The sequence below is a fragment of the Solanum pennellii genome, chromosome 4 (assembly GCF_001406875.1).
Source record: "Solanum pennellii chromosome 4, SPENNV200".
Lineage (NCBI taxonomy): Eukaryota > Viridiplantae > Streptophyta > Magnoliopsida > Solanales > Solanaceae > Solanum > Solanum pennellii.
This window is the reverse complement of record NC_028640.1, coordinates 73,157,155-73,181,418: the sequence shown is the minus strand read 5'-3', so window position 1 is coordinate 73,181,418 and position 24,264 is coordinate 73,157,155. Positions and strand designations below refer to the sequence as shown.

At 28.2% G+C, this 24,264-nt stretch overlaps 2 protein-coding genes and 1 non-coding gene across 3 annotated transcripts; 1 reads left to right on the top strand and 2 right to left on the bottom strand.

Annotated features, from left to right (window-relative positions):
- Positions 1 to 7,387: 7,387 nt before the first annotated feature.
- On the bottom strand, positions 7,388 to 9,737 carry LOC107015934 (U-box domain-containing protein 4-like). Its single transcript, XM_015216384.2, has 2 exons — positions 8,597 to 9,737; positions 7,388 to 7,742 (listed from the first exon to the last, which is right to left on the bottom strand). Exons 1-2 carry the CDS (start codon positions 9,575 to 9,577, stop codon positions 7,653 to 7,655), a joined length of 1,071 nt encoding a protein of 356 aa, XP_015071870.1. The 5' UTR covers positions 9,578 to 9,737; the 3' UTR covers positions 7,388 to 7,652.
- A 5,301-nt stretch (positions 9,738 to 15,038) lies between these two features.
- Positions 15,039 to 17,468, bottom strand: LOC107016123 (F-box/kelch-repeat protein At5g43190). The gene has a single exon (XM_015216611.2). The coding sequence runs from the start codon at positions 17,328 to 17,330 to the stop codon at positions 16,230 to 16,232; it is 1,101 nt and encodes a 366-aa protein (XP_015072097.1). The 5' UTR covers positions 17,331 to 17,468; the 3' UTR covers positions 15,039 to 16,229.
- Positions 17,469 to 20,335: 2,867 nt separating this feature from the next.
- On the top strand, positions 20,336 to 20,408 carry TRNAA-AGC. The gene has a single exon. It is a non-coding gene; the product is annotated as a tRNA-Ala (tRNA).
- Positions 20,409 to 24,264: the final 3,856 nt, after the last annotated feature.

Here is a 24,264-nt window from a genome sequence, read left to right as displayed (position 1 = left end):
CTAATTTTAAGTTGCAAAAATTTCAAGGGCAGTCTATTTTGACATTCCTAATTAAACTTCACATAATTGTATATAATAGCAAACACATATTATACAATTGCTCTTTTGTATATATATATCAAAGCAGATTATAAAATTGCTTTCTTTTGTATATATATAGCGAAATATACATATTTATGTTTGCTATTAAGCGCAATTATGCAAACTATAGCTATAGCATACAAATATAATTTGTATGTTTGCAATATGTGAAAGTTCACATATACAACTCCTAAATTTTGACTATTACCAATTAAACTTTAGATAAAATGACTGAAGTACAGTTCAAACATAAATGCATGAACTAGAGAAATTTTAGACATTGCATGTGAAGTTAAATTTTGTCAAAATTTATCATAGGCATTGTATATTTGAATTTATTCCAACGTCGATACGTACACCGTTAAATTTAAAAATCAGACACAAGTCAAATTTGGTGTGGATCGGGCCTTCATTTTTTTGGGTTTTGGCAATATCTATGGGCTACCAGTCCTCACTTATGGGCTGATATAAGATGTGTTAATGGACAAGATAGATCCAAGATGGAATATTCACTTTGGGGTAAAATGTTGGGCAAATTACAGAAATCATATACTTTTAACGTAAAATTATAATTTATCGCTTAAAAGTTTATAATTATAAAAATTTCTCAAAACGGATATAGTAATATAAGCGTTGAATCATTAATCTAATGCTCGAGATGCATTAATTTGATGCGTGAGATACACTAATCTGATGGGCGAGTTACATTAGATACATGATACACTAATGTGATGCGCGAGATATATTAATTTGATGCGCGAGATACACTATATGATGCGCGAGATACACTAATATGATGTGCGAGGTATATTTTTACATGATACACTAGTCTGATGCGCGAGATACATTAATATGATGCGCAAGATACATTAATATGATGCGCGAAAATGAGGAATTTTGAAAATTTGTGAAACTTATAGGAGATAATGGTTATAAATAAATTAAAAGATGAGATTTCCGTAATTAATCCTAAAATGTTCCTGAGTAAGGACAAATACATATCTTGAACAAATCGAGATCACTGATTAAAATTTTTAAAAAACTTCACAATTCTTGGTAATAAGTCATTTTTCTTGATTGTATCACAAACTTAAATTGTGGCTTGTATTAGAAGTTAGAAACTAAGAACTCTTGCGTGTAATATTATTATATGTTACTTAATTGGACTTAAATATAACAAAAGAAAACTTCTTTTTATTAAAAAAATACAACAACGTAAATGACCATCTTCTTTTTTTTTTCCTCCTATATATATATCTGTATATATAACTTAATATTTAACCTAATAAATCAAAACAATTAGTATGAGATGACCAATGAAATGAAGCGCAATTAATTTATTCGTTTTTCTTTTTTAAATATATAGCCAATTATTTCCTAGGTAATACAATCAAATCAAAGTAATTACATTTTTCTTTATTGGGATATAAACTAAACTATAGAAAAAGTAATGCTTACTTATTATTGATAAATATAACGACTAATTGAAAAAAGGTGGATCTTGAAAAATATAAAAAAAATTCTAATCACGCTTTAACTTTTCTGAAGTATAACTTTGTATGAAAGATCTTCGACAAATCTATCGTACATATAGAGGCCCCATCATATATACGTGTTGTCTTTTTTCTTACTTACTCCATGATTTATGATACATAATATATGTATAAATAAGGTGAATTCGATACATAATATACTTATAAATAAGCTGAATTTCGAAAAATATGAAAGACTTTACGGCTTTATAGGGACTAGCATACATATGTTGTCCTTTTCGTACTTACTCCACGATGTACGATACATGTTACATGTACTTCAGATCCACTACAAATAATTATTGCAATGTTCAAATTATTGGCATTATTAATAGATAAAATTCCCATAAGTTTCACTTCACAATGGCATGTTGTCTTCCTTAATAATGTTGTCACATGGAGAATATAAAATGTAGATCTTGTCTTTCAAATGAATTGAAAACTAAGTTGATTATTAATTAAATATATACTCTGTCTCGATTAGGATCAAGCGTGATATCACTTGTTAGGAACAAACGCTTAGTGCTTATTGTATTTTGTTAAAAGCTATAGCTGATAATAAGACGTTACTTTATATTTTAACTAAGTCCATCAAACACACGTTATATTTGATCATGACTCCTACCAGGACCACCAAACCCTTCGTGGGCCTTGCTATAGGCAGGACATAGACATTTTCCAACCGTCTCAAATTAGCTACATTATATTTGATTTTATTGAATTATTTAAACGCTCCCTATAGACATTTTTTACTCTTCTAGCAAACTCAAAAAATATATATATATTTTTTAAAAATTATTATTATTTTTATATTTATATTTATGTCCTTCATTTACTAAACAATCTGTACATTTGTTTGGCTCTTTTTAAATATTGTGTAATATTTAGTAACCATATTGATACACATTATTTTTCAACAAATACTTATAATGTTTCAATAAAATAATAGCGCCCCTAAAAGGAAGTAACTATATGTCCTTTTTTATAAGCTTGACAAACGAATAAATAATTAGTTTCCATTTCATGATCTTTGAATAAATTTCGATATTCACTTGAATATTTTGATATCTATTTTCTTGATCATCTTTGCTAAAATTCCTATCGCTAACATCATATGATTAATTATTTATGTCAAACTAAGCATATAAAGCCACCTAAATGAGAATCCAAATATTATAAAAAACAAGTAGTACAACATAATCATAGTGCTCCTTGGTTGTTAGAATAATTATTATGTTTTACTCTCTTTCCACGTTTTAATTTGAGGCGTTTAATTTGTTTGAAAATTGAAATCCCCTAACGTGGAATTAACAACACCATATTTAACTACGTACGTGTGGCCTCACCAATTAACGTAATGTTCTTCCCTATATTGTGTCTTGTCAATTTGACATAAATTTCCCCACTATCTTTTCCACTTTTAAACAAGACTAGAAGTATTATATGACAACAACATGATGAATGAAATGTCCTACGTCAATGGAAAAAAAAAAAGGAATTTTTGGGGATTTTTAAAATATGATAATAGCATTAATCCTCTTTTCTTTATTATATAGTTTTTGAAATGTAAGTTAGGTCCTTTAATATAGAAACGAATTTTGATGTCCACCCAACACCTCCCCTCTGGATAATTGTGATGTTGAGAATACCTTCGATCCATAAATGTCACACATGAAATCAGACAATAGAATTCAGAATAAAAAGAATGTTCAGATCCGAATATGCAGGAGAGGAGAAAAAGGGGTGATGAATGAATATCACGTATTTATAATAAGAATATCCAAATCCGAGGACAATGGATACGATTTGAAGAGGAAATGAAAGAATATTATTCATCGTGTCGGAGAATGAAATCTGAAATTTAAAAAAATCGAATTTGAACATGAGAGGAGGGAGAGGAGAGGGGGGGATGTCTATATCGATGAATGAATGAATGAGCGAGCTAGGTCCAAGCCTAATTTAACACAATATGATAAAGTTAACGACATACAAATCCTAGTAGGGACATAAAATTTGGGATTGGATAGAACATGAAGCATGTGGGAGATCTAGTGAAGTATTTTGATGTAATGTAACATTGTTTGTCTAAGTTTTAGGTAAGCCTTGTGTTTTTTATTCAAAAATTATAAAGGAAAAAGTATTTAAAAAAAAAAAAAACTTTTGTAAAAGCTTTTTAAAGTCTTCACTTTTCAGTTTTCAAATCTCTATTGATTTTCATTTTTGATAATGGCTATCAAGTTATATATTTCACCAAAGACAAAAGTAATTTTTATCGGTATAAGTTAAATGTCATTAGATTCAATATTGCTAAAGGTTCTAGGAACATATATAAAGAGTATTAATTGTAGCTAAAAGTACATATTAATAGCAATTGAGCTATTGTAGTTAATTAATTCTCGCTAAAGATAATTTTTTATGTAGTAAAGATACGGATCAATCTTTCCTTCTTGTAAAAATTGTACCAATTACATTATAATCGCATCAATGTATATTTCTAGTAAGAGTCAAAACACACTTAAATTATTCTGTTTTTTTTTTTTATATTTCATATCTTAATTATTAAGAACATGAGTTTCGTACATACACTATTACTTATTAGTTTGAGAAGCACACATTAAGATATTTTATAGAAGTGAATAATAAGATTTTAAAAGGTAATATTACCATTTTACCAACGTTTTTATTTGTAATATTATTATAGTGTGTAATACAAATATTGTGATCAATAGAGTATTTGATTTTTCTGATTTTCCAAGTTCAATTCGTATTAATTATTATATGCTTTCTAATAATAGTTGAGGTATTTGACCTTGTTAAAGTTTTGTCGTAAGGTAAAACCTAACTTTCCCTATTTGTACATATTATTCTTTAATTATTAATATTAAAAATATCACTCAAGATAAATACTTGAGTGGTCCAATGGTTGTAAAGCCATAGGGTTTTAGACATAATATATATTTTATTCTACCTGCTAAATATTGAGTCGTCTTTATTAGAAAATATTTTATTAATGTGAATTCGAATTTATTTGTATTATAGTCTAAGTACTAAATACCAGATAAGAGGAAAAAAACACCACTTACATATAAACTAATAATATTTACTCAAATTTCAATATGGATACTGAACATTGTAGCGGACTCTTAGTTTTCTTTGTATTTACTTATTGTCAATTGAGTCAAAACGTAGCACTAGTTGTAATAATCTATAGTAGTAGTTTACTTGTTTAAATCAAGGCGTTTTCTCCGCAATTTTGTATATTTCAATTTCAATAGGTAAAACGTCTACACAACTTGAACATGTTATGCCATAATTAAAGCTTTAAATATATTACATTTTATTTGACGTTTATGAAATAGCTTTAACAAGGCAATCATGTTAAATGAGAATTTAAAGAAATTGTAAAAGTCAAGTATCATTATGAGATATATGTATATTTCAAATCGAGAGTGGTCATATCTGTTTATCTGAATTTGATATTTTTGGCATAAAAAATAAAGTTGTGTAATTTGAACAAAAAATTATAATAAACGATGAATTCATAATTTTAAAAATAAAATAAACTAATCTAAAAAAACTTTATTAATTATAATCGAGAAAAATCAAATTTTGCTTCCTCCTCTATCATTAAGACCAGGCCAGAGCATAAAGAAGGAAACTCCCTCAAGCGAATTCCAACAATCATTTTAGAGTAACAAAACTCAATAAGACCTATAATTCATCGCCAAAAGAAATTTAAAAAAAATTACAAAGTTCTCTAATCCAAATCCCCGTTCTTCCTTCATGGATTCCTTTCTTTAGTTAAATTTTTCCATCCTGCTAACGATTTTAGAAGCTCTAGATTGTTAGTAAGTAGGATAAGAAGATTTAACTAGAGAAGAGGAGGCATGAAAGGAGAAGGAGGATCAGGACGATAGAACTTTGTAATGAAAAGAACCAGAATTAGCTTGAATTGATTTTTCTTGAATCGATTACAAAAGCCTAATGTCGCGCCCTCTATTTATACATGTCTACAGATGCTTTTAGATATATTTACAAGAAATTTTTTGATAACTTTATCTTTAAACCATATTCTTAAGAAGATTCTAGAATTTTAAAATCTATCTTTAAGATAAATATCTAAGATTTTACAATCGATCATTTCAGAAGTCTCCTAACTCAAATGAAATTACCTAACGCCTCGGTCCCTCATTTGACTGATCATTGATTCTAATGAATTCTTTTAATATATATGCTTGTGATGTTCTAAATATTATTCCTTCTATTACAATTTGTTTATCTTATTTTAATTTAATGTAAAATTTACGAAAATAAAAAAAGAATAACTTTAAATCTTGTGATATCAAACTAAAGATACATAGAATATATCAAAATGTTCTATAAGCATGTCATATAGAAATTTAAAACTAAAGAGCTGCCGAATAAAAAAAAAGACACTATTTTTGAAATAGACTAAAAAAAAAACATAGGACAAACGAATTGAAGCAGACGAAATATATGTTTCTATCAAAGGGTGCAAAGATCCACAAACACGTTCTTGTTCTAGTATGGTTACAAATATATTATGATAATAGATTGCAAATGTTACAAGATTTAAAATAAAAAAGGAAAGCATAGATACATTTGATTTAAATTTGATATGTTCACATGTCCAACGAAGATAGGTTAATACAAGGGCCCAATGAAGAGTCATTTCGAATCAAAGAAGACACTAAAATACAGATACACACCAAGCTTCGTTCAACATAAAGACATGTTTCCATAATTTTCAATCTATGTCCAATCAATGATATAGATTTATAATGTTACACACCCATGTGATGAATAGACTTACATGCTGTTTCTTATATTATGATTTTTTCGTTTCAATGTGTTTGTCTGATTTCAACTTGACATCAAAGATAAGTGAAATATATAAAAATATTCTTTAATTTTATAATTTTAAATATGTCATGCAAAAAATTAGAATCGAAAAGTTAGTCTTCGAACCTTTTTGTAATGCATTAAAAAGTTGTCAAATGAAAAGATGATCCTTTTTAAATGAAAACAAAAAGGCAAAACAAGCGAATTAATAGTAAAACTTCGATTTACCAATAGTAAAAAAAGGTATTAGTTTCTTTCGTAAACTTCGTGTTAGGTTAAATTATGTCGAACAAAGTGGAACTTTTCAAAGAATAACTAACTTTGAAATCTTTGTTTGAAGTTAAAATCAATATGCTAATTTCTACCCTTTATTTTATTTTCTCCTATAACTCCTAGGTTAAAGACTTGGGAATGATCTAATATTGTTTGAATGTTAAATAAATAGTAAAACTTCAATATGCCAATAGCTCGACCAACTAAATTGTCAAATCACGCTGATATAAAAAAAATTGTTCGTTAATAGATAAAATTTAATTAGTATACTTATTGATAAAAACATGATAATAAATCTAATTCAATCGTAAAAACTATATCGTAAGTGGACTTTTACCTACTCTGACACTTTGTGTTGTGTGTGGCTATGTCAACGGCGGAAATTGGTAACACATCATTACAAGACGCAAAAAAGGATAATTGGTCCAGACAAAAAAATATAAATTTAAATATATATAGTCGATTAATTGTGAAGAAAGAAAACCAAAGAGATTCTTCGAGACGCTTTTGTTTATATTGGCGTTGTATAAAAGGATTCGTGTAACAATGACTTACTTTTGCTTTTTCACGTAGCAGACTTTCATTTGATTTTAATTAAACAATACGCTACTTGTCAAAAGGAAAAGGAACAATCTGGATACAAGTAACAAACAAAAAGTAGTACAATTTCATATCACAATTTCAAGAAACACAAGCCTTGGCCAAAAATAAAAAACCCACCAAATTTACAAACTACTCTACTACTTCTAACAGAAGACATTTACAATTTTTCGATTTTTTTTTTAAATTTTTAATATTTTTTGTTTTGTATATATTTGTCCATGATAATTTGTGGTTTTGTTGGACTGGTATGATACAAATAAAGAAAAAGAACAAAAGAGAGAAACATGTAGGGACACAAGTTCAGACTGGCACACCAGAAGTTCTTGCTACTGCTGTTGCAGCGCCGTTACCGGATCTTGGTTGCCGTAGAAGATCAATCAGCTTCTCCGCCTGTCCCCAATTACAATACACAAAAACACTCATTATACAAAATAAAATACCAATAGTAAATAACACTAGACAAGCCCCGTACAATGAAACAGATCTCAGGCTCAATCAACTCGGTCAGATGAGAAAGGTTTAATCTAATACAATATACTTTATGCCTACTTAAGCAAATTATTTATAAACTCACCTATACCACTTACTTTCAATCACTAAATAATGTGCGTATATTTTACTCTTTTTATTTATGTATTGTCTTCTCTTTTTTCCTTTTCTTAACCATTAGGTAACAGGTAGAAGGGTGTACTTTTGGGACAAAAGAAAGAGTCAGCCATACATTTTATTAAGTTTATTATATCATAATAAATTAATATATGTGTGAGAAAAAGTTAGGAGTATATATACATAAATAAATCAGTCTTAATTTGGTGGCCAAGAGAAGGACAAGTAATAGGACTACAATTTGTAACTTTTATATAGCAGTATTAATCTTCAGGAAGAGAATTTAACCAATAATTTGTTCCCTAAAAAGCTATAGACAAATGGGTAGACATTGTTCAGAAACGATTACTTCATACACCTAACAGTAAAGATATGTCCATGTTCAGTTCCCTAACACCTCACTGTTATAAAGTAATTTTTTGGGATAATAACTATTAATCGAGTATATATTATTGGCAATGTTAACGAATGGAATAACATTTAAGTGCAATCGATTAACAGTTGAGAATATTTTAATGTAATAATCTCAAGTTATTTAAAGATATGTTTGAATTTTCGATATTCGTTTTTGATATACTCGAATCTACGCAATAGAAAATAGACTTTTTTTTTAATAATATAATAATATTTGTTTTTACCTTTCGTTTGGCGCGACTGGTTCCGGACTGTGACAAAGCGACGAGGGGAGGAATGGCTCCTTCGCGAGCCACCATAGTACGGTACGCCACGCTATCCTCACATATCTGTAACAGAATGGAAACGGCAATCTCCTTCTGCCGTTGTGATCCGACCTCTACGATCTCTACCAATACCGGAATTCCACCTTCGTCCACCAGCGCCGGCCTTGCCTCCGGCACTGATATCAATTCGCTCACAACGAACGCTGATTTATCAACCATATTTGAACTGAAATCCGCCATTAGTTCTACCAAAGGCTTCATCACGCCAGCTTGTACTGCTCTCACTTTGTTCTCTTTCACGGAACAGAGAGAGTAAAGAGCAGTTGATGCGTCCTTTTTGCCACGGAAATTTCCGGTTTCTAGAAGGTTCACTAGCGGAGGAATTGCACCTGAACGACCGATTGCGATTTTGTTCTCCTCAACTTGCGACAGCCGGAGAAGAGCGCAAGCGGCGTTCTCTCTGGCTGTTGAGGTTCCAACTTTAAGCGCCCGTACTAGAGGTTTAATCGCTCCTGATGCAGCGATAAGCTCCTTATTCTCATCGCAAAGAGACAGATTGAGAATTGCCGTAACGCCGTTTTCCTGTAGCTGAGGATCGGTGGAGGAGATAAGCGAAATCAACGGTTTAATTGCTCCAGCTCGAGCTATTTTAATACGATTTTCCGGTTTATTCTTCGCGAGGAGTCTAATTTCAATCGCCGCTTGTTTTTGCTCATCGATTGAACTAGACTCGAGATCGGAAACGAGTTGTTCGATTAATTCATCGGAATTTTCCGACGCACAAGCCAAAAACAACCTGCGGCTTTGAGAAGAAGCTGTTGGAAACTCACCGGATACATCACTGTTGCAATCGCTGAAAGCTGAGGAACTTCCATTGATACTGAGATTAGTGAAGGTCCGTCCCATATAAGAGAAATTCGATTGAATTTCAGTCTCCATCGTCGGAGATTATGCTTTCACTTAATTAAGTATTCGTCGTCGCCGTCAAATAATCTCCGGCGAGTGTGTGGGGAATAAAATGAGAGGCTTACAACGACAACGTTTTGGTGACTGAAAGCGTTAAAGAGAAAAAGGAAAGAGGTTATGTTTTTTGGTCAATGGGAAGAGGAGGAATATATTAGGGCGTAGGAGAAAGAGAAGACACGTGGTTGACCGTACCGAATCCCAGTCCCTTAGCACGTGTGAAAGTCTCTTTAAAACCGTGCCTCGAAGGTGCTCATTTGTTAAATTTAATCATTTAATTTAGGTGACATATTTTTAAATTTAAATATTACAAGTAATTAATTATTAAAATTTATAATATTTTAATATTTCTATTTATATTTTCAAAAGAAGGCCTAATGAACATGAATTTTGTTCTTCGTGTTTACAAAAATAATAACGACAAGTATTATCTTTGTAGTGTGACTAATTAAAGCAATAATGTTCATAAAAATTTTGGAGCCGAGATAGTAAGGATATATGTCATGATAACAAAAATATAGAGTTTCAAAAGTATGATATTGAATATAAAATTATGTGCGTTTAAGATAAGATTAGAAATTTAATCATTGCGAATTATTTTTAATGGAGATAAGATTAAAAATCTAATGATTAAGAGAAAAATTAAGATCTCCATCAACTATTACATAACTGAAGTAAGTGTACAAATAACGTATTTTTGAAATCGAAACTCACGAATGATATTTCTTATATATTATATTGTAGTGATAAATATTATCCTTTTCCTTTTGTTCAAATTCATATGTTTTTCTCCAATAATGTGTCTCTTTTATCAGAAGTGTCACTACGTTTTATACGTAATTTCTTACTAATTTTTCTATTTTTAAGATATTAATTTGAGATTTTGTTCATATTCGATTATTTCTACATTTTTATCTATTAACAATTATATTTATTAGTTTGGTATAAATTAATATGTCTACTGAAATTAAATCTTGATTAATGCTTAGATTGAAGATCCATTAATTTACTATGTCTAAAGTAAATATAATTCAAATACCTATTCAATAAATTTAAAATACAAATTTTCGTACCATCTAATAAAGTATAATAATATGTTTGAAATTTGATTATTTTGCCTTTCGAATGAGCATGATACAGGAAACACTTTATGTGTACACATTAGTAACCTCTTTTGTATGCTATACGATATTGATATTTATCTTATATCATCAAGTTAAAAGAAATATTTAATAATATGCCCGTTTTTATAATAAATTATTTTTTAATTTTGATTTTCTCACCCTTCTCAAGTTCTTTTCTCGATCCATATACCAAATATTTATTTATCGAACTAACGTAGTTCAGAAAGACCGTAGACTATATGTACAAAGTTTATTTTTATTTTATTAATAAAAAGATTTTTTTTCGATAAATCATTGGTTTAAACAGATTAAATATGAGTATAAAGAAAGAGAATAAAAATATTGGTCAGCTGATATTATCAGGTTTATGGAGATTCCCTTTTTATGCTTAATGGCTAACATTGAATTAAATTTAAAAGGACCTACATAAGTGTTTGGTAATAGAGAAAATAATTAAAGAAAAAGCTAATTTGTTATTCTTTATTAATATTTTTTTCTGAGCCTTTTTATTAAATTAAGATTTAGTACTTTCCATGCTTACGTGGCATATAATTATGATGATAATTAAACTTTCTTCTTTTGTACCTAACTTATGATTACGAAGTAGTTAAATGATCTTTCATCAACCAACACTCAGTTTCCTTGTCTGTTGCTCTAATTTTTTTTACAAAACTATTTTTAATATAAGGTTTATGTCACGAAAATAATTAGTAATTGACTAATAATTATCGAACAATTCATAGGACATGGTGAAAGAATCAGTAAAAATTTAATAGCATAGTTAAAATTATAAATTCAGATGAAAAAGTATATTAACTAATTATAATAAACTAATTATAATTAGAAAAATTACTGAATACCTGTCTTATGTTTTCCTTAATCTTAATATTTTCTTTTATTTCTAAAAAAATTCTAGAATCTCTTATTTCTTTAATGTACACGAGTTACATATAAATGTATCCGAGCCAATATTTAATGTATTTGGTTTATTGGTTTATTTTGTTATATATCCAAGCTAATTTTAATTTGTCTGAGCTAGTTTTTGATGTATCAGAGCTATATATTATGTATTCGAGCTAGTTTTTAATGTATCCAAGATACATATTATACATTCAATTTTCGTTGTAATGTATTCGACATACTCTTTAATGTATCCGAGCTAATATGATGTATCTGGTTTGTGTTACCTTCCACTACACAAAAATAATTATTTACGACATTTAATTTTTAATTGCCGTTAAATATATATTTTTAGCGGAAATTGTCACTCTGTATATGTTCCTAATGCCTTTAGCGACATTAGTTCTAATGACAATTAACTGATGTTAATAAAAACTTTAGCACTTTTTATTAATGTCAAAATTTAATGTCGCTAAAAATTATTTTTTATTCTAGTGCTGATATTTAAACTATGTAATTCCTAAAATTTATACTAATAATTAAATATTATAACAACTTTAAAAGCGTGTTACGAACGGTAGACTAGAGAAAGCGATAAAATTATTATTGACTTTATCAAAGTCTAACTATAAGTTAAATTGATGATGATTAAATAAAAGAATATAAAGTACACATTAGATTTCTTCTTTTTATTCGTTTACTTTCAAATTTGCATCGAAAAAATCTCATTTCTAGAAGTAAAATGTTTTTTTTTTTTTAAAAAAAATATTTATATTCAAAATTGAAATTATATAGTCGAAATTTTTAATAAAAAACGTTGGACAAGTATTCATCGTTTAATCGTAATATTTGATGATTTGAGAGAAATTACATGTCTATCACTATATTAAAAATTGCCACGTGGATAGATAGAAGCTTTATGCTAATCTGTGTTCACATGTGAAGAAATTATGGACTAAAATTTTAGGCCTATGGAGATATTAATTTTCTTTTTCTAAAATTAGTCTTTTTTTAGTGGATATCATTAATTTAAAAAAGCAAAACCCTAAAACGGAAAAATAAAAAAAGAGGAGAGTAGTGGCCAAACACGATTACATATTTTATTTATATCTTTGTGTCAACAAATTAATATTTATTGTTGTAATGGAAAAACGATCTCTAATTAGATCGACGCTATTGAATTGACCCATAAAATAAGAAATAAAAGATTTCATTTATTTCTACTATACTTGCATCATTCTCCATGTACGAGTTTATTTATCACGATGTAAAATATTTTTTAATATTCATATAAAAATAAGATTTTTTTTTAATAAGGAAAGTGATTATACAAACAGTTAAAATATAAAAATAATAAATTTCAGACGTGATATGTTATTGTCTTTCCTAATTCTCAACACTCTATCAATCTCAACCTTCAATCCGCTCGTGCTTGAATACATTGTCTTGCTGATCGATTGAGAAAAAGATAAATAGAATTTGAAATAATAGAAGATTGCATGATTGATTTTATCTTGAAAACGTGCAGACTGAGGTTGTCTTTCATCGAGCTGGGAGACAATCCGAATTATTGTAAAATGTTCATTATTATTTAATTTTCATGAAAATATTGCCTTTCACCCCAAACACACCCTTTGTGATTTATTCATTTTTTTTATAATACTTTTTAAAATATTACAAATTTATAACGCAATATTGTCAATTGTCATATATTTTGTGAGTATATTCTAAATCTATGAATTAGACAATGCGAGTTCAGCCTGACGTAGTCCTTAAAATGCCGAATGAAAGAATTATAATTTATAGGTCATTTTCCAATAGCTGGTTCGAATAACATATATATTATATACAAATAAAAAAATTATTATATACAAATAAAGTAAAATTCACTTTGTTATTCTTGTATCCGGAAGTGTTCAAAGATGGAGAAGAAAGAACAATTTAGAAGCACACATTAATCAATTATTATTTTTTATTAGGTATTCGATATTTGCATTACATTACATTAAAGAGTTGTTCATATTGGGATATATACTATTAACCATGTATTTAGATATAATAGTTATTATAGAACAATTATTTATTTATTTTTAATAGATCATATATTCGTTTATGCTGTTTGTTTACTTATATAGTAGATGATGTAGTGCATAGGGTTTAAGCTTATATACAAACGATTAAATCATCGATTTTTATAAGTATAACTTTTTTTTTGTTCACAATCTAAGAGGGGAATTGGACATAACGATTGTAGCACTAAATTATATGAAGTTTATCTTGATTATGGGAGTGATATAGTTCCAACTTCTTGTGCTAGTAAATTTTATATGTATTGAACTGGACCGAGTAGATATAGTTGCTTTAGATAGACTAACAAAAGAATATTCTTTAAACTATTAAATGTACATATATTCTTAATGCATGATTAATAATATATATCCCAACAGTCCTGACCTTCTCTCTAGTAATAATAAAATTAGAATCTCATTACATTGACATCGAACAAAGATCTCCAAGTACCCTAAATAAGTTAATGTCGAACAAAGACACCAAGAGAGGGGACCGATATATCAAGGATGACAAAAGATTTCGATATCTATCGAAAATTGATTTATTTTGAACTAGAAATAGTAGTCTATGTTTTCTGCTCTCTTTTAATTGTCTTGAAAGTGACAAAACACAAATGTCATAAGTTTAGTATACATATCCAAAATTAAATGCAAAATTTTTTGAATTTGAAAATAATTAAAGATGAAATTTGATGGATATATGTTGAATATTGGATGAACCTGAAGCTGTCTTAAAGTCATGATGGGGCATTCACTATCCATATCAATCTCAAGAAAAGTCAATACAAGATCTTAAGCTAAGCTAATTTTTAATGGATTTTATAGATATATTGTGGACCACAAAGCAAAGTGATGATTGGTCCCTCTTACATTTCTACTTTCTATTTGTAAGATAAAGTTGGTATTTAATAAGAAAATATATAAGACATTTAAATTTTCATTATCTTATATGAAAAATATTAAAATTAAAGAGTTGTAAAAAAAAAGTTATTTTTAAACAGACTAAAAAAAATAATTAAACAAATGAATTGAAATGAATGGAGTAATATTTTTCATTTAACGGCTATGTTTTTTTTATGTAATTAGTTTTATTATATGTTTTTTCTTTTTATAAAAATAACATTATGTCATAACAATATAAAAAAAATATCCAAACAAACGAAATCATTATAAAGAGGTTTAACGATGTCCTAATTAAAACACTAACTTTGCCTTGGTATTGTATTTTGTTGGTTAAAATACCATAAATTACGGATGAAAAAAATACATGTAAGGAACAAAAATGAATATAAAAACATTCAAGTTGAAATCCAAATATCTCTCTTTAAAAAAATTCAAATCCAATGATCCAGTACAAACAATTTTGACTTGTCCATTTCGAGATGCAACAACGTAGTATAATTTAACAACTCCAAATTAATTGAAAGAATAAAAAAGTTATGTGGAATGAATTTAAAAATTTTGCAGTTTAATTTTCATTTGTAGGAACAGATGCCACTAGCTTACTTTGTGATCCGTGAGCGAACGATCTATTTGGAAACAACTTCTCTACCTACACAACGTAGGGGGAAGTTCTGTTCACACTCTATCCTACCAAGACCCCACTCTGTGAGATTACAAACCGTCATTCAGAAGCTTCCGATACTACAATTATAAGTTAAGCATGAGTATGGACAGATCTGCATTTCACTCAGATCATACATCTGGTTTATATCTTCTAACAGTCTAGATCCCTACACCAATATGAAGAAAACTCAAATCTCCAATGACATTATCTGATATTTTCAATAACAACAACATACCCGGTGGAATCTCCATGTAGGATCTAAGGAGAATAGAGTGTACGCAGACCATACTACTATCTCGTTGAGATAGAAAGACTGTTTCTGATAGACGGACCCTCAACTCAAGTGTCAGCTTTCAACCTATATAGTTCTAGGATTTGAGCTCTGAGGTTTCTCTAAAGAACCTTTCATGAAGATCCAAGGACCACAAAATGTAATCAAAATTGGACAGATACCCTAATTAAGTATCGCGCAAGTAGCACTCCATAACAAGTTTTTTTTGCACAACAATGGAGACATCAATACATTTCAACTGCTTTCAAAGTACACCAAAAGTTCAACAACACTCAAATTCTTTCAACCAAACAATGCTTCTACAAGGTTTATTTTCATATAATGATGGATCGCTTTTGATGAAGATATAACGATAGATCACTGCTAACTGTAACAAATAAACCACAGATAATACTACTTTATATACACCAAAACAAAACAAATATAAAGAGAGTCAAGAAACAAACACCAAACACTTCCAGAAGTAGAGGATTTCACCTTCAAGTACCGGTTGATGTTTTTCTTCTCCCCGCCCACATTAAAGGCCTGACTAAATCCAAATCATACACTTCGGGCAGGCCCATTCACGGATTCGCTCCCAACAAGATTTTCTCCATATCCAGTGCTTAAACGCGAGAGTTACGCGAGAACACTGACTAAGGGTGGAGCAGTCCCACCACTGCAGCAGATGTTACTATTACACAAATGCATATAACTCAGGAACAAAGGAAAACCATCTGAATCCACAACTCCATTTATCAGGCAATGAAGGGCATTTAGGAAGCCAATGCCAAGTTCTTCTAGAAACCTTATAGTACAAAATCTCAGGCCAAGAATAACAACAAACACAAATCAACCCTTTATGCCAAAAACAATAAACATGTTCATAGTTATGATAACAAACAGATAAAAACTTCCTACAAATCAATTCAGGCACATTCTCAACTTCCACCCAAATCTTAGAATCCCCATTCAATTCCCACAACTTCATGCTTCTTGAAATCCCATTACTCCCATTTCCACTAATCAAGAACAATTTTTTATCCCCATCACTCACCAATCTAGCAAAAGTAACCTCACTAGGGAGCTCAAAATTTGATCTTTTCCAAACCCCATTATCAAGATCAATAGAAACTATAAAATAAGGCTCTGGTGTAATAAACCACAAATACCCATCATGAAAAACCCCTTCTTGATGATGATTCTCATTTAAAATCAGATCAAATCCACCAAATTGACTCCAGGAATGAACCAAAGAATCATAAACAAAAACTTTACTCGAAGATCCAAAAGCAGACATCACAAACAGCTTATACCCATTATTAGCTGAAGAAATCAAAGTAACAGACTCAAAAGAAAAAGGCAAATTTGGGTATTCTAAAACCCTAGAAGATCTAGCTAAAACATTAGTTATAATGAAAGAAGTAGAACTTGGGCGAGTAAAACAAAGCAACCCATTAGAAGAAGATAAAAGAACAGAGGAAGAAGATGGCAAAACAGGGGAAATACACAGAGATAAATTCCGCCAGTTGTTATGAACGGTATCGAATAAAGGGTATTGTCTAGGAAACTGTGGATGTGAAAGTAAGAAAAATGAAGAAAAAGGTGAAGAAGAAGAAGAAGAAGAAGGGGAGTGTTTAGAAATGAAAGGGGGTGAAAAAAGAAGAGTTTTGAAATGCTTACAAGTTGATCTGAGTTTCAAGAAAGTTTTTAATGGAAGAAATGAAAGCAAATGCTCTAATACATCTTCTGGTAATCGACTCCAGATTTTGGGATCCATTTGATTTGATTGTATCATTTTCTTGTTTTCATATCTATTGTAGTTCTAATGCTCTGTTTTTATGAAGAACAAATTTTAACACTTGTTGTGATTTGGTAAGCAACTTGTTTTGGATTTTGTCAATTTTGTGACGTGATTATCGAGGTGATTAAGAAGATAACTAGAAGTCTAGTGACAACTAATAATATTAAATGGCTTATACGTTATTTAACTTGATTTTATTTAATATTTATATCTAAATATATATTTTATTAGATATTTTAAGAGGTAATTCACCTCTTATGTATATTGTATTACATTACATTAGACATGTGCATATCTACATATATAATTTTATATAAATTTAAATACTTAATTATATATATTACATTAAAAAATATGAATATTAATTTAAATTAAATGATATATTTATATATTACGTCATTAATTAATACATCCTCCATTTTAACGTGATTATCCCTTTTTCTCTTTTAATCTAATAAACTTTTTGTCCTTTTCATGATTTTTTTCATTTTAATGTTTTCTGTGGCATGACATATTTATTATTACAAGATAAAAGTTTGATAAATTCTACTCTGTTAGTTTTAATTTTTTGTGTTGATCTTTCTTCTTTTTTAAAAAATATTTTGAAATATCTATTTCTTTTACAACTTCTTTTAGTATGTTTTTTTATATTATTGATTTTAAAATCAGAAAATTTAAAAACTTTTAAATATCGTATTAAATTTTTTTTTAAAAAAGATATATTTTTAATTGAAATTTAAAAGGGAAGTTGAAGTTGACTTGAAGATTGAAAATGGAAGTGTGAAATGATGATGCCAAAGTTTGATATATTTGAACAGATCACATCGACCATTTGTCTGATTTTGACCACCTAAATTTTTTTTAATTTTATTACATTTATGTGATCAAAATATTGAATATGAAAAAGGGCAATATAGCAGTTATTGCTGGACAAATAGGTTGTGATTTTTGCTCTACATATTGGAAAAATAAATAAATAAATAATAGGTTTAGCTATTTATTACGTAACTATAAAGATAAAAGATAATCAGCTTATAATTTATTAAAAGGTTACAAGCTGTAACAACCTTTAGTTTTGAAGTTATATAGTTTAAACATATGCTCAGTTATAACATGATTATTCTAAGGACAAACTTCATATAAAATTTAAGGTAGTTGGGTAAATTTTAATAACTTAATTGAATAATTATTTAAAATTTTATTTTGTTAATGACGATTTGAATCTCAAACTCATAATCTTCTTCTCTATTTTCCTTTCCTTACCCTTGATTTTAGTTTTTAATATCAGTAGATAATTTATGTTTTTTTGAAGCATTTGATATTCAAAGAGCAAACATGGAGTGTGGTATAATATTGAGCTTCATTTTTAATTAGAGATCTCGAATTCAAGTCTTGAATATGAAAAGAATTCTATTGCGAATGTTATCTCGAAATAAAATCTATTATACACGATTTTGATTTAGTCAAACAGCTAATATGGACTTCTAAACACCAAATGAGGAAAAAAATGATAAGAGGACTTGGTTTGCTGGATGCTTACTTCACGGGACGGCAAGATTAACATTGTAACACACGTTATCTCAGTTTGTTTATTTTAAAATTTTAATTATATTATATCAATTGTTTGGTACGATGTATAATAATAATATATTAATATTAAATTTTTAGTAGCATATATAATGTTTGGTTTTAAATTTAAGTTTGATGTGATTGATATATGTTTTAGCTTATTTGATACTATTTTTTATATGTAATAGACTAAGGCATTGATAATACATGAACTCATTCATATTAATATACATCCTATTTTATTTATTTATACAAAAAGATCAAACAGTCGACAGAAAATAAAATCAACTTAATAGGTATTAATTTATATGTTTTTTTTATTTGTCATGTTTCGTTTTAGGAAAGTAAATTTGACTAATTTTTGAATTTGGAGTAGAATAATTTAATATTTAAAATTTAAATATTTAAAAATAGTACAAAAACTACTATAAATTGTAATCAATTCTTATATAAATATGATAACCATATATCTATAAAAATTAGTCAACCTCTATAAAGTTTGACTCTTGAAAAACAAAACGTATGTTCATAACTTTTTGCTTTCTCACGCCTAAAAAAATGAACGAAAGAATAACGATAAAAGCAATAGAGGAAGCTAGTATATATTCTTTTTTCCCTAATAAATTCTTTTTATTTAATCATATGATATTCTAGATATATATTAACTTGACTAGTTTGAGTTCACATCGTAGTAGTATTCCACATATATATAATTTTAGTAACATCAAAATATGTGATGATTGTATCTCCCTTTTAATTTTAATAGAGAGTGTTATTCTCGAAATGAGTCTGATGCATTATAAATTTAAATTAATAGAGTTTTAATGTGAATATTAAATGTGAAATATAAAATAAAAAAATATATTTTAAATGCTTATTATTTTGGCCGGCCTATGTTATTTATGGCCAGATCGAGTATTTTAAATGTGAAATTTTGCCATTTAAAAAAAATAGTCAAATGTGTTCATAAATTTCATAGGGGTTGTACCAAACATAAAGATAAATCATAAGGAGGAGGAGTAATATCTAATTTATATTTTATAAGGAGAAATGGGGAAAAACAAAATTAAATAGGGTGCGATTTTTCTAACCACTTTTTGCAACATCTATTGATACCACACGCATACGATTTAAAGTTATGTTTGATAGGATACTTTATATAAATTAAGCCATTTATTTGTGTTTATTTAAAATCGAATGATACAGGTGTCAAATAATTTCAAATTTAAATATTTATATATATATCAAATGTTAATACTTTCTAGCTAACTTTTCTTTTGTCATAGATATATGCCATAATTGGAGTTGCATACATGCATGTATCAGAGTGTCGAACAACACCTCTTCGTTTGAAATTTTCTATTTTATATATATATCCAATTCTTAAATTTAATATAAAAATAAAAACATATGTTATTTGAAGAACATATGGGGATGTAGCTCAGATGGTAGAGCGCTCGCTTAGCATGCGAGAGGTACGGGGATCGATACCCCGCATCTCCATTCTTTTAAATAATACATTCTTATCGCACGTTTTTATTCACCTTATTTCAATACAATGTATGATATCATTAAGTAGTGCAAAATTAAATCTTATATCAAACCTAATTTTAAATTTCAATTTGATTTCAAACACTTTTTAAAAGTATAGGCCAACCACCTAGTTATAACTTTAGGTGTTGTATCTTAGAAATTGGTTGTAGCTACTTCAAAACTACACAATAAGAGCACATTTTTTGCTAAACACTTCTTTGTTAGGTAAATCCACCCATTGAAGCACAAGTATATCCAATTCTCATTCATAAATGAATTAATGTTGGATGAAAGTTGGGGAGCTAATCAAAGACGATACTACTCAACACAATAAATAGTTAGAAATTAACGAGCACGTACTGCTAACAACTTTTCGATCCACCGATAAAGGCAAGATTATTTTTTAACAGAGTGTGTGTTGTAATGAAAGAGAATGATATTATATATACCATGTTAAGAGTATATATTTCTGAGTTTTATAATACTTCAACAATCAGTGTTATACTGATGATTCGACGAGATGAGTATGAAGATGAGAGTGATAGATATGAGACTGAAATTAATAACTTTATCTAGCTATGAATCATTTTTTAATTATTATTTATACAAATAGCTAGCTTTGAAAGTGCATAAACAAAAAGAAATTGATAGGCTTGGATCGCGATAAATACTCGATTAGTATGAATTATATAAAATAAATATTAACGAGAATTATTTAAAGGGGAGATTGTTGTCTGTGTGAACGAAATCGCAATTGATAGCTGAAAAAAAGAAGAAGAGTACTAATTAAGAAACAATTAATGATAACCCACTAAGTTTAACTCAAAATAAACAAATATCATCAAACCATGTTATTAATAATATAATTGGACCTTTTTAGCCTAACAAATTAAAGTAATATCTCACCAAAAGTAAAATTGCACTAATAATGTACAATTTTTTTAAAAAACATTTGTCATTTTTATAATTTAAATCCATTTTTTACAAAATAAAAACCAAGTACATTGAGTGATACAGGCCATACCAAGTTGAATCTACTAATAAATTATAGTATATAATTTTAATTAAATTGGCTTTCTTTTTGTGTTGTTGGTCATTACTTTTAACAAGAAAAAATAATTAAACATGATACTAAACATTTTTGCGTCACTAGTTTAAGTAATATTTTCTTTTTTAATAGCTCCATTAGTTAAAAAGGATAAAATTCGATTATATCGCAAACTACAAGGATAAATGTGTGCTACCAATTTTAAATCGATAGGGGCATTGAAAAATCGATCAGACTTTCACTAGCAATATAAAAATCTAAATTGTCAAACAATCGAGTTTACTAAGATTTTTGTACTCAAAACATTGTAGCAGTAGAGAATAATCCAAAATTGTATACTCATATTCCTTAAAGGTTTGGCCACTATCCTCGTGGCTCGAGCACTGTGCTTTACCAGTGAGATTTTGAATATAAAAAGGCAAATTATTATTATTAATAATAATAATAAATCAGTCATTATCTTAATTAATACTTAAAAATGATTATTTTAATTATTCATTTACTTAATTATCATCATGGTGCCCATGTTATGCATTTTTGCCAACAAAGTCGTAGTTGAGTTATTTAAAATACTTTTATCTTTTCTCTCAATTGTTTCTTTTGTCTTTGACATACAATAAGAAAAATTCTTCTAAAAATGTTTTTTATCCTTGTAACACCATGGGTGGGCTAACTTTTCAATTTTTAAATATCTTTTAAAGAACATTTCAAGTTGAAAAAATCGTTTGTAACACCATACGTCTTATTTTTCTTGATGATAAGTCCAACTCGGGCAAGTAATATATACATTAAATGAGGATTTTTGCCTTAACCGAGTGAGTTCGTATCTAATTAGCTAGTTGATGAGATAATAATAACTTATTAAAACGATAAACAATAATTAATGGGAGAGAATCATCAATCATATTGAAAATGAATCACGACTTAGACTCTTACGAGAAAGATTTGAGTGAGGAATAAGTATTAGTGGGAGAATTTTTCATATTTTTTTTTCATATTCTTGCTTGAATAGAGAACAAGTTTTTTTTTTGTTAAATATAATGATATAATATATATTAATCTGTTTAATTAAAGTCTTGAGGAGCATTCCCCAACCTATAAATAATACAGGCCGCGCTATGTATGATCGTTTTGCTTGCCATTATAGTCGAAGATAGTGACAGATTTAGGATTTGCTTCTTCAATACGTATATTAGTATTGCTCCCGTTGGTCTCATCGAATATCTGCATTTATTATTAAATTTGATCTATCGACTTGAATTGAGATAACTACTCTTTCAGTTTAAAAAAAATGACCTCTTTTCTTTTTTAGTCGGTTTAAAAAAGAATGATCTCTTTCTTTTTTTGGTAACATTTTAATTTCAGCTTTTCACGTGACATGTTTAAGGCTACAAGATCAAAGAACAATTTTATACATTTTTCCTAACTTTAATTTATGATCACAAGATTCAAAAATTTTATTTATACTCTTAAACTCCGTGCCAAATCAAATCAGATCATTCTTTGTAAAATGGAGGGAATATAATATATTGTAAACCTTATTTCTATTTCGCGAAAAAAGTAATAGAGACTAAAATTAGATTATATACTTATGTTGTTTTTCACCATGTTTTACGTTTAACGTTTTATTAACTACATAGAATGTGATAGGAGCATTACCTTAATTAGTATCACCAGACGACATTTTTTTGTCAGCAAAGCAACTCTGGCAAGCCTTGTCATTTGTCACATGCAAAACCTTTAACTTACACCTCTTTTATATTCAAAAAATCTGCCATGAAGGAATCCTATTATTACAAGTAATGAAAATGACCATACTACCCTTGGACACAGAAAAAAAATAAAAAATAAAGACAATTAATTGGTCATCCAATGGGCATTTTGGTCATGTTGATCTACCATCTGTACCATGAGGTTTTTGTCTCCCTATTCTATAAACTAGGGTCATTATCATTTTCAAACTATAATATCTATCCTGTGATATTTGACTAGATACCTCTTTAAAACTAACAATAATAATATTATTTTATTATATAATTTTATAAGCGAAGTTTAAGATTTTATCTACTCTATTTTATTTTATTTTATGAAAATAAAAAGATTATATTTGATATTTATCGGCTAAAATAAAATATATTAAATCAAATAGATATATTAACAAGATAGTCATACTAAATAAAGGAGAAAAATATAATATCAGCAATAAATAATTTGATAACTGAAGTAAAAGATCATGACAAATCAACAAAGTAAAGAAAACTGAAGACTAGTATAATAATCAACAAAGTAAAGAAAATTGAAGACTAGTATAGTGTAAGAGTTAAAGAAGTAATAATTTTAAATACTTCATGATTTCTTGACTCTTTGAACATCTTATTCAAGAAAAAATAAATAAATGATAATAGTGTAAAATAGATTTAATAGAGTCCAAATAATTTTTCTTTTATGGAGTGCTATACAACAAAAGATTCCCTTTTAAGTCTTTAAAAACTCAACAATATATGAACTAAATTGTTTTATGATATTTTAAATTTAGCTTAAATATAAAATGAGTGAATAATACAAACTCTTATAATATATATCATATTTAGGTTGCGAAAATTTGACATCAAAAATCAAAATGCCTACTTTTTCATTAAAATAATTTCGAAAATGATTTTTCAATCTTTCTTTTATTAGATATTCGTTATCTGTTTTGGGCTTGATTTAATATTAGAAAAATATTAAATATGTGTAAATACCCCCACCTTTCCCTAAAACAATAAAAAAAAAATGGAG